The sequence below is a fragment of the Syngnathus floridae genome, unplaced genomic scaffold (assembly GCF_059516105.1).
Source record: "Syngnathus floridae isolate MCC-2025c unplaced genomic scaffold, RoL_Sflo_1.0 HiC_scaffold_76, whole genome shotgun sequence".
In the NCBI taxonomy this organism is placed as follows: Eukaryota; Metazoa; Chordata; class Actinopteri; order Syngnathiformes; family Syngnathidae; genus Syngnathus; species Syngnathus floridae.
This window is the reverse complement of record NW_028284105.1, coordinates 143,588-154,588: the sequence shown is the minus strand read 5'-3', so window position 1 is coordinate 154,588 and position 11,001 is coordinate 143,588. Positions and strand designations below refer to the sequence as shown.

General features: G+C 51.4%; 1 protein-coding gene and 1 long non-coding RNA gene across 2 annotated transcripts; both read left to right on the top strand.

Annotated features, from left to right (window-relative positions):
• The first annotated feature begins 4,897 nt into the window (after positions 1-4,897).
• Positions 4,898-6,100, top strand: LOC148377921 (uncharacterized). Its single transcript, XR_015856324.1, has 4 exons — positions 4,898-5,100; positions 5,359-5,552; positions 5,677-5,790; positions 6,022-6,100. It is a non-coding gene; the product is annotated as an uncharacterized LOC148377921 (long non-coding RNA).
• A 2,628-nt stretch (positions 6,101-8,728) lies between these two features.
• On the top strand, positions 8,729-10,186 carry LOC148377920 (janus kinase and microtubule-interacting protein 3-like). Its single transcript, XM_088368105.1, has 6 exons — positions 8,729-8,792; positions 8,913-8,978; positions 9,040-9,108; positions 9,185-9,552; positions 9,632-9,757; positions 10,127-10,186. Exons 1-4 carry the CDS (start codon positions 8,760-8,762, stop codon positions 9,410-9,412), a joined length of 396 nt encoding a protein of 131 aa, XP_088224231.1. The 5' UTR covers positions 8,729-8,759; the 3' UTR covers positions 9,413-9,552; positions 9,632-9,757; positions 10,127-10,186.
• The last annotated feature ends 815 nt before the right edge of the window (positions 10,187-11,001 follow it).

Sequence of the window (11,001 nt, the reverse complement as noted above, 5' to 3'; positions counted from 1 at the left end):
GCACTGAACAACACCATGCCGCAATGAACAACACCATCCCGCACTGAACAACACCATGCCGCATTGAACAACACCATGCCGCACTGAACAACACCATCCCGCACTGAACAACACCACCCCGCACTAAACAACACGATCCCGCATTGAACAACACCATCCCGGACTGAACAACACCATGCCGCACTGAACAACACCATTCCGCACTGAACAACACCATGCCGCACTGAACAACACCATGCCGCACTGAACAACACCATGCCGCACTGAACAACACCATGCCGCACTGAACAACATTATGCCGCACTGAACAACACCATGCCGCACTGAACAACACCATCCCGCACTGAACAACACCATGCCGCATTGAACAACACCATGCCGCACTGACCAACACCATCCTGCACTGAACAACACCATCCCGCACTGAACAACACCATGCCGCACTGAACAACATTATGGCGCACTGAACAACATTATGCCGCACTGAACAACACCATGCCGCACTGAACAACACCATGCCGCACTGAACAACACCATGCCGCACTGAACAACATTATGCCGCACTGAACAACATTATGCCGCACTGAACAACACCATGCCGCACTGAACAACACCATGCCGCACTGAACAACACCATGCCGCACTGAACAACACGACGTCGCACTGAACAACACGACGCCGCACAGAACAACACGACGCCGCACAGAATAACACAATACCGCACAGAACAACACAATACCGCACAAACAGTTTTAGATAATATTACGTCGCAGTCATGTGACGCGGACATGACGTCAATAGGCGGAACTCACGGCAAAATTATAATCCGTGGGCGTGGCTTGCAACAGGAAGTAGGAAAGCGGCAGTTCTGGCAAACAAGACACAGCGGTTAGTAACACGATGACTAACAAGGCAAATATTTTTGTTTTCAGCTTGCAACTTGACCGTCTAGAGCGTACAAGGTAATTACAACTGTTTTTTTTTAGCCCTGAAAAGCGAGGGAGTGTGGCGTTTGGGAGGAATGTCGAACTCGGCGTCTGCTTCCAGCCACAGACGCCAAATTTCGACGATTATTTCGACTGGTCAACGGTTGTAAATTATTGCGTTGACTAAAAACTTTATTTAACTCTACTCTTAACTTTGCCGTTTCAGATATGCGGGTATTACACCGCGGAAATGACGTCAATAGGCTGAACTCTCGCCAAAATTCAAATCTGTGGGCGCAATGGCCTTGAGCGAGACACCGGATACAAACACGACGATTATCAACAGAAATATCTTTATTTTCTGCTTGCAAGTGGACCGTCTAGAGCGTACACGGTAAGTACAACTCATTGTGTTTAAAAAGATTTACGTTTGTGTAGTTTGCGTTGCGTTGTATCTGTGAATGTTGGTTGAGGCTAAATGTTAATGTTTAATTTCATTCCTTTAGGTTCCACGGTGTTTGTTGGCTGTATGTTTTCCACTGCAAGAAGAGGCTCGTATCATTGACCAGCAGGAGCTACAATGGTGAGTACCCCTTTCGTCTTCCATTTATGTTAAACACTTCCTATTTCATGTCTAACAGTACTCGATTTAACAAATAACCATAAATAAATACAGTGTGGGCAGTCACGTTAACATATGTGATTATCCTGCCTAATATGTTTATCACAAATATGTCACTAATCACTAATATGTTTATTTGTTTATCACAACACCTTTGGACCTTCAGCAATCGATTATTTCCCTTCATCTACATAGAGACAGAACGATGGTGTCTTAAACATCTCATTCATTTCACCAAATAACTTCACGCAGGTGGATAACGGCCGTCTCGGTCACGCTATGTTGCGTGATGCAGTTTTGAAGAACCAAATGCATTTATTCAATGAATAAGTCAAGCTAGTTCTATGTTTATGATGTTGTAAGTTACGGTACCGATTGAAGTTGAGTTCGAAGCCAGTGGAAAACAGCGCTGCGTTTGTGCTCTCCAGGTACAAATGTTGTGATCTCTGACTGACGACCGGGCGAGACTCGAGTAAGAGATGTCCAAACGAGCTCCGGCAGGGCGGGCCAAGGCGGAGCGAACGGACGCCCTTCAGGCCGCCAATGACGAGCTGAGAACCAAACTGATGGACGTCCAGTTAGAACTTCAGCAGGAGAAGAACAAGGTGAAAACCTCAACAGACAGACACTGCCTGCCTCCCTGCCTGCCTCCCTGCCTGCCTCCCTGCCTGCCTCCCTCCCTCCCAGTTTTCCCGATGTAGATTAGACATGCGTGTGCCATGACTGTGTCAGCCTACATCAACAAATGCACCGAGGACGTCAGCACCACTAAGAATATCATCACCCGGGGCAACCAACGACCCTGGATGACTGAGGAGGTACGTCAAACGCTACGAGCGCGGAACTCTGCCTTCAAGTCTGGCGACAAGGAGACACTGAGGACAGCGAGAGCCAACTTGAACCGTGCCATCAGGATAGCGAAGCGAGACCGCAGTCGAAAATTTCAGGATCGTTTCCACGACGTCAAAAACATCAGGAGTATGTGGCAAGGCATACGGGCGATTACAGACTACAACTCACCCTCCCCCCCCCCGGTGGGTGTAGTTGATGCTGACTTTCTAAATGGTCTAAATAACTTCTTTGGGAGGTTCGAGGCACTAAACGGCACTCCAGCAGTTAAAACTGTCCCCCATCAGGAAGAGGAGGTACTCTGCCTTGACTCCGCCGATGTGTTGAAGACCCTGAGGAGAGTCAACCCCTGTAAGGCCCCTGGCCCCGACAACATTCCTGGGCGTGTGTTCAGGGAATGTGCAAGTCATCTGGCTGGGGTCATCACAGACATTTTTAACACCTCGCTGGGCCAAGCCACAGTGCCGGCGTGCTTTAAGACTGCCTCCATCATTCCGGTGCCGAAGAAACCTCAAATCACCTAATTTATTGATTACCGGCCTGTTGCACTGACTCCGGTTATGATGAAGTGCTTCGAAAGGCTGCTTAAAGGTCACATCGTTTCCAGACTCCCCCTATTATTTGACCCGTTCCAGTTTGCCGACCGGCAAAACCGCTCCACTCAGGACGCCATCTCCTCCGTTCTTCACCTGAGCCTGGCTCACCTGGAGGAGAAGAACACCCATGTGCGGAGGCTGTTCCTGGACTTCAGCTCAGCGTTTAACACCATCATCCCACAGCATCTGGTAGGAAAATTGGAACACCTGGGCTTCAACACCCCCCTTCGCAACTGGCTGCTAGACTTCCTCACCAACAGACCTCAGTCAGTCCGGGTCGGACAGAACACCTCTGATGTCATCACCCTCAGCACAGGCTCCCTTCAGGGCTGCGTCCTGAGCCCCCTGCTGTGCACCCTGATGACACACGACTGCGTCCTCAGGTTCACCACCAATCACATCGTGAAGTCAGCAGACGACACAACGGTGGTGGGGCTCATCAGAGACAACAACGACCTGGACTACAGAGAGGAGGTGGAGCAGCTGGTGGGCTGGTGCAGAGAAAACAGCCTGATCCTGAATGAGGAGAAGATGAAGGAGATCATCGTCGACTTCAGGAAAAAACAGCCTCACCACGCTCCACTGATCATCAACAGCTCAGCTGTGGAGGTGGTCAGCACCACCAAATTCCTGGGGGTCCACATCACAGAAGACCTCACCTGGACTATGAACACTACGGCACTGGTCAAGAGGGCACAGAAGCGCTTGTACTTCCTGCGGAGGATGAGGAGAGCCCACCTGCCCCCACCCATCATGAGGACGTTCTACAGGAGCACCATAGAGAGCATTCTGACAAGCTGTCTCTCTGTGTGGTGTGGAGGCTGCACCGCCTCCGATTGGAAGAACGTGAGGAGTGGTGAGGACAGCAGAGAGGATCATAGGGGCTCCTCTTCCCTCCATTCAGGACATTTCATCTCAGCGCTGCATGTCCCGTGCCCGTAACATCATCAATGACCCATCACACCCCCACCATGGACTGTTCTCCCTGCTGCCCTCTGGGAAGAGGTTTGCAGCATCCGCTGCAGGTCCACCAGGTTCTGCAACAGCTTTTTCCCTGCTGTCATCAGACTGTTGAACACTAGAACTGTTGAGCTCTAAACTGAACTCTGCATCACACATTCACAGAACTGTACTTTATGACACTACGGACCTCTATCTTGCACTATCTCGCACTACCAACTTTACTGAACTTGTATAAACCCTTTAAATAGAAGTTTAATACATGGTTTAGCATTCCTCTGCACACTCTTGAATACTGTTTTGCCTACTTGCACTATTGCATAATTATCACTGCTGCACTTTATACTTATTTTTAATATATATATATATATATATATATATAGTATATATGTATATATATATATTTTCATAGGATATGTTACTTCTATTCAACTGCAATATCACTACTTTGTTGTAAGACGTATGCAACGGAATTTCGTTTTGTATGCACCATGTGCAGACAAGATGACAATAAAGTTTGTCTAAGTCTAAGTCATGTCAGGTCAGCTGTCTGGAGAGAGAGAGAAGTCAGGACCTGCGGGCGGAGCACCACCGTGCCACCGCCGCCATGACGGAACTCAAAAGCAAACTCCATGAGGAGAAGCAGAAAGAGTTAGCCATTACCAGGGAGACATTACTGCGGCAGCATGAAATGGAGCTGATGAGAGTGATCAAAGTCAAAGATGGAGAGATCCAGCGACTGAATGCCTTGGTTCTCAGCCTGAGGGACGGCTCCATGGACAAGGTGATCCGCTCTATCCGTGTCTGACTATCCGCACGCCACGTCGAGCTTCGATGCGGCCGCTACCGTATTGTGTAGCTTGTCCCCAGTAAGCGTCGCGGCGCTCCGTTGCGGTCTCAACGGCCCGGTGTGGCGCAATGTCTGCTCAGGTGAGGAGGGGGGGCGCTTTGCTGGCGGAGGTGGAGGAGACGCGGCGGTGTCGGGAGACCGAGCGGTGTCGCCTCCACCAGGAGCGCGGAAGAAGCCCTGGCAGCGGCCTAGCAGGCCTGGCAGTCCCGAGCGGCCGAGCTCCGATCGGCTCATCACCAGCATCGGGAGGAGCTGAGCCGAACCAAGAGAGACTGCGAGAGGGAGATCCGCCGACTGGTAGGACTGATCAGATGCGCGGTGCGTGACTATGTTCCCAATTTCGTTGTATACCTGCAGTGCAATGACACCTAAGGCATTCTATTCTATTCTATTTCACAAGAAGAAAATGTCCGGTTGCTCGCTTCGCTTTTGTCACAGCAAAGGTGTTCTAGTCGATTCAAGAACAAAATTGGCCGGTTGCTCTCTTTGTTTTTGTCACAATTCTGGCAAATGAGTTTGCCCGCCTGCCTGAGCGCTCCCCGTTTGTACATCCAGACGGATGAGATCAAGCTGAAAGACAGAGCGGTTAGTGTTTTGGATGAAACCCTGGGGCCGGCCACGTCCACCGCCTTCAGCTGCAGACTCAGGCTGCCGAGCAGCAGATCGCTGCCCTGAGGGATTCCCAAAGGGCGGGCCTAAACTACCCTGGAAGTGGGGTCAACGCCGCTACTAGCAATCCTCTTCATTGCGTAAGCCACCTCATCACACACTTGCAGTACGCATGACTTAGTTCGTTGCTGGAGGAAGGTAGCACAAAAACAGTTTTGAACTTTGAACGAGTGCTTGTGTGTGTGTGTTGCGGGGCGTTTTCAGTCTCAGGAGGATCGGGACACGCGACGGTTTCATCTGAAAATCGCTGAGCTCAGCGCAGTCATCAGGAAACTGGAGGATCGAAACGCCCTGCTTTCTGAAGAGCGCAATGAACTGGTAATTTATTGACGGCACGCTTGAAGGTTTGCGCTACGTTTGATGCGCGCCATCCAGCGAGGCACCCATTGCGCTTGCTTATTAGTTGAGCGGCGCGGCGAGTCGGTTGCCTGGTAGATGTCTTTTATTGGGAGCCAAAGCCACGATTCCGTTCAAACCGATGCAAAAGGAATGGATACGTTCTGGCCCGCGTGTTGTGCGTCTTTCACATCCCGCACTTCATGCTTGCAGCTAAAGCGACTGAGAGAAACAGAAAGCCAGTTTCTGCCACTCCTGTACAAAAACAAACGCCTGAGCAGGAAGAATGAAGAACTCTCGCTGGTGCTGTGTCGCCTTGAAAACAAAGTGCGCTTTGTCACCCAGGAGAACGAGGAGATGGCAAGCTTGGTAAGTCGACGCGGACAACGGCGGCGTGCCAACAGAGTCCACTGCATTTGTGTTCCACAGAGAAGGCCTAGTTCGCTCAATGACCTGGACCGCGGTTGCGGCCAGCAGGACGGTGAAATGGAGTTCCTTCAAGTTGTGGAGCAGCGGCACATCATCGACGACTTGTCCAAGGTCTTCAGGCAGGCGACTCGGTGCACGTACGGCAGCGCCGCGCTCGCTCGCTGTCGCCAGGAAACCTTTTCCGTCCAAAGCTTGGCCGGCGGCCGCCATCCAAAAAATTGGCCCCTTAAATTCCGACCTTTCAAGCAGGAGCATTGTGCGCACGCGTTTGAACACGCTTTAGACTTGTTTTGCCGTTTTCAGCAGCTCAAAGCTCCCGTTTTGTCAGCGCCTTTGCCACTCGCTGTGCGCTGAAAACGACGGACTTGCCCGGCTGCTCAGCCCGTCAACCATGAGCCGCGAGCGCGACGTCATTGTCCGTAGGCAGCTAGTGGCAAAATGCACCCTGTTAGAGTTGCGCTCGCTCCAACTTATTTTGCAAGAACCACACGGGAGACAAGTAAGTTCTTTTGGACACCTGCAGGTGGAGAGTCCATCCGTTGTACGAATGAAGTCTGACTCTCGGCTCCTGCACGAGCATTTTAATTAAGAGAAACAGGGTGGGTGTAAGAGTGGATTGAATAGAGGAAGCCCTTGACCTCTAGTCAAAACATAGCAAGGGGTGTTTTACGACTTTGTGTAGGAAGGGAAGGGATAAGCGATAGGGATAAATAAGGGATAAATAATATTATTTATTACAGGTCGCAGTCAAAGTCAAAGCAACACAATGATACGATAAAGATAATCTGGAAAACCCTGACACACCCTGTAGTTGTCACTTTTGGAAAAGACGAGCGTCCCTCCAATCATCGCCGGTGACGTGTTTTTCAGGCTCTGGAGACAGGAGCTCATGTCAGAAATGTCATTGTGAGTCGCGTTTGTTTCTGCGCCGGAGCCGTTCGTTCCCTTTGCATCCAAAGAATCTCAAAGGCGGATTATTTGTGTCGACAGGAGAGAGATTTGCTGCTACGATACCGACGTCGAGAATCTCTGAGGAGGAACAAAGCGTGAGGTCCTGCAAGGTGAGTCTGTTTGTTTGCGGCTGCTTGGTGTTGCGCAAGATGAAATGGCCTTTTTCTCGCTATCGTTCCTCTCGTCGATTCATCGTGAGGTGTCGCTTCAGTTTGTTCAGAGAGATGTTTGCTTCCGCGCCCGCAGGTCATCGAAACATTTTACGGCTACGACGAAGACGTGTTGGTGGACTCGGACGGATCGTCCTTGTCTTTTCACACCGACAGAACCCCCGACACGGAACCCGAAGAGGTAGCCCGCCATTTCTGCCAGCGTATTGGCACCAAACATTCCTCTTCAGCCTGGAATCGGACTCGTCTTTGCGTCGCGGGTGCTTTGTCGCCGGTCTGACTGATTCTGGTACTAGTGCTGTGTTGCATTGGTGTGTGCATGAAGAGGCGGAGCTTCGCTACCGCCAGCTGACGCAAGAATATCAAGCGCTGCAACGAGCCTACGCTCTGCTAGCCCAGACCAGCGAAAGGGGACTACGACGCCGAGAAGGAGATCAAGGTGGCGCCCCTTCCCGCAACCCCCGGCCGGGTCGCAGCCTCCCCGTTCTCACCCAGCCTCGGGTGTTCTCTGGTCTGAAAGGAGGAGGAGGAGCCTCCCTCCTCCTCCTTTCAGACCAGAGAAAAGCTGATGGTAGAAATGGGTCACTATCAAAGCAGAGTAGCAGATCTGGAGTCAGCGCTGAAGCAACAAGGACAGGTAAGCTCATCAATGAGCACACCTTTTTCTCAGACAAAATAGCTACATTCTTCAGTCACTCATCCGTCTGGCATTACTGGACCAACCCCCCCCCCCCCCCCCCCCCCCCCCGAACGTGGCTGGGAAAATGCGGAGAAAAGCAAATGTCATTTTCCAGTCAACCAAAGAATTTGTGGATGAAAATGACACAACATTCCAAAGCTGTCCACGCGTTTGTCTCTTCTAGAATGTCAAGTGGGTGGAGGAGAAGCAGCTGCTGCGTCAGAGCAATCAGCAGTTGGCCGAAAAGGTGACGGAAAGAAAGGCGCTGGGCGGAGTCGCTTGGCGTCACACCTGTCGGGAAGCCCCGCAGATGAGGTCTGACTGTCTTTTCAGGTCAGGCGGATGGAGGCGGAAGAAGCGCGTCTGAAAGAGCACATCCAGGATATCCGAGACCAAAACGAACTGCTTGAGTTCCGCATCCTGGAGCTGGAGGTGGGAAGACTCGCACAAGCGTGTTGAGGCCAGAGATGTGACGGACGGACGGACGGACGGACGGACGGATGCATGCCTCTGCCTTTCAGGAGAGGGAGTGGCGCTCCCCCGTCTTGAAGTTTCTGCAAGTCCGTTTCCCAGACGGCCTCAGCCCTTTGCAGATCTACTGCGAGGCCGAGGGCGTGAGCGTACGTAAGGCGTCCCTCGCAACCCTAACCTTAACCCGAGGTCCCAGAACACCTTACATTGCTCCTTGCGCCTTTCCCCCGGACATCGTCATCAGTGATCTGATGAAGAAGCTGGACATCCTGGGCTATAACGCCGTAAGTGTATGTCGAACTCCTTATGTTCGCACTCCACGAGACTCGGCGGCTCAAATGTGACTTTTGGAAGGCTTTGCGCTGAAAGAAGCTTGTTGACGCTGTGCCTTTGGGCTCTTGCAGAATCTCACCAACGAGGAGCAGGTGGTCGTGATTCACGCCAGGACCCTTCTCACCCTAGCCGAGAAGGTAACGCGCACGTCCACGCACGCTCTCGCATTCTGCTTATGTGACAGCAGCCTTTCCTCAGTGGTTAGAATACATCAAAGTGACCAAGTCAGCACTTCAACAGAAGATGTTGGACATTGAAAGTGAGAAGGTAGACAGACACGCGACATCAGCCAAGGGGAACTCCGGCAATGTGCCCCAACAATTCTGACCTTGAGCTGTGCTAGGATATGTTCTGCAAGCAGAAGGGCTACCTGGATGAAGAGTTGGACTTCAGGAAGTGTTCCATGGACCAGGCTCATAAGGTAAGCCGCCCTCAAATCTCCCGCCGGACCACTGATGGACGAGGATTGCGGCCCAGAGGATCCTGGAGCTGGAGGCCATGTTGTACGAGGCGCTACCGCAGCGGGACTGCCCCGCCACGGACGGCGAAAAAGCCAGCCACGCTGGCGTGAATGACGTGCTGACGGCGGATCAGAGAGAAGAGCTTAGGAGCGCCGTGGACCAATGGAAGCGAGCCCTGATGTGCGAGTTGAGGGAGCGCGACGCTTGCATCCTCCAAGAGAGAATGGATCTGCTGCACAGCGCGCAACAGGTAAGGGCCCAAAGCCAGCCCGGCACTTACTTGCACGCTTACTGGCTTTTGAATGCCACTTTCCATTTGTCCGTCCTAGAGGAACAAAGAGCTGAAAGAATTCATCGAAGCTCAGAAGAGACAAATCAAACAATTGGAGGAGAAGTTTCTGTTTCTCTTTCTATTCTTCTCCTTGGCCTTCATTCTGTGGCCCTAACACCAGCTGGTGAGTGAGCTCCAGCGGCACCGCACTCGACACCTCCGATACACTGCCAGCCGGTCTCAGACGTTGGCAGACGCTCCGATGCCAACGTATACCCCCCGCCACGGTGACAGAGGCACCGCGTCACACCGGCGCTCATCCAATCAGAAGGCAGGAAAAGCAAATTCACATGCAGGGCACTTTTGAACCAGAAGAGAGCGCCACAAAAAACGGTTGTTGCCCCAAACGCGCACTAAAAAGGGTCAGAATAACAAGAGTCCCACTGGCCAGCCGGGGCCACCCGTCCAGCTGTTTCTTCAGGGGGGAAAAAAATTGGAGTCACCGGTGAGTACATTTTGCATTTAGCTCTGCTTTTCTGCTTCTGTCTTCAAGTGTGTGGCATCCTGCGATCAAAGAGTCAGCCAACCCCAAAGCGGTTGACCTCAACGTCCCACCACCATGCCTACCAGAGCAGGTGACGTGATGCTTTGGACATCCTTCCGTCTCAGATGCCCAAAAGTACTCTTTGCCACATCTGCGGCAATACGGTGTCTTTTCAAAGGTGCAAATAAATCCAGCGTGGGCGGAACACGCACGTCTTCGGTTTTTCCCGCTTTGTTTGTGTGACAGCTGTTGTGAAAATTTTATACAAATAAAGTTGTATAGTACAGGTTTGGCCAAGCCGCAACTCCCGAACCGCATGCGGCTCTTTTATGTTCATATCAACATTTGTGTGTGTGTGTGTGTGTGTGTGTGGGGGGGGGGGGGGGGTTGTGCGTGTTGGCTTCACTTGAGTTCAATTTGGTATTTTGGTCAAAAGCGCATGTGGTGAAATTCCACAAAGTAGGATGGGCAAACACATTTCTTTAAACTATGAGTGTCAATTGGGCTCTCGAAATGGCAGGGAAAAGATGCACAGCAAAACGAAAATACGTAGATGAACACAGGACGTTTTAATCAGAGTGGGAAAGTTTCTATTTTTTGTTGAACGTGATGGCAAACCATTCTGCCTGATATGTCAGACCTCAGCGCATTTCAAAGATTCAAATCTTCAGCGCCATGCACTTCAGCTCACTCCATGCTAACATTGATCAGGCGTCGAACCCGCATCATCATGCTTAAGAGGTGGCCATGCTAACCAGTGCGCCATTATGTCAACGCATAATAACTAAGTCTACTGGTCAAAACAGCGGTTACTATATGACGTCGCTACGTCGTGGTCACGTGACGCAGACAAGACGTCAATGGACGTGGGCAGAGTTAACTTG

What these genes read in the sequence shown, in the direction of transcription:
- LOC148377920 (XM_088368105.1), top strand. Translation starts at nt 8,760, where the DNA reads ATGAAGAAGCTGGACATCCTGGGCTATAACGCC. An exon ending in ACATCCTGGGCTATAACGCC is followed by an intron (nt 8,793 to 8,912) that starts GTAAGTGTATGT and finishes GGGCTCTTGCAG; the next exon opens with AATCTCACCAACGAGGAGCA. An exon ending in TTCTCACCCTAGCCGAGAAG is followed by an intron (nt 8,979 to 9,039) that starts GTAACGCGCACG and finishes GCCTTTCCTCAG; the next exon opens with TGGTTAGAATACATCAAAGT.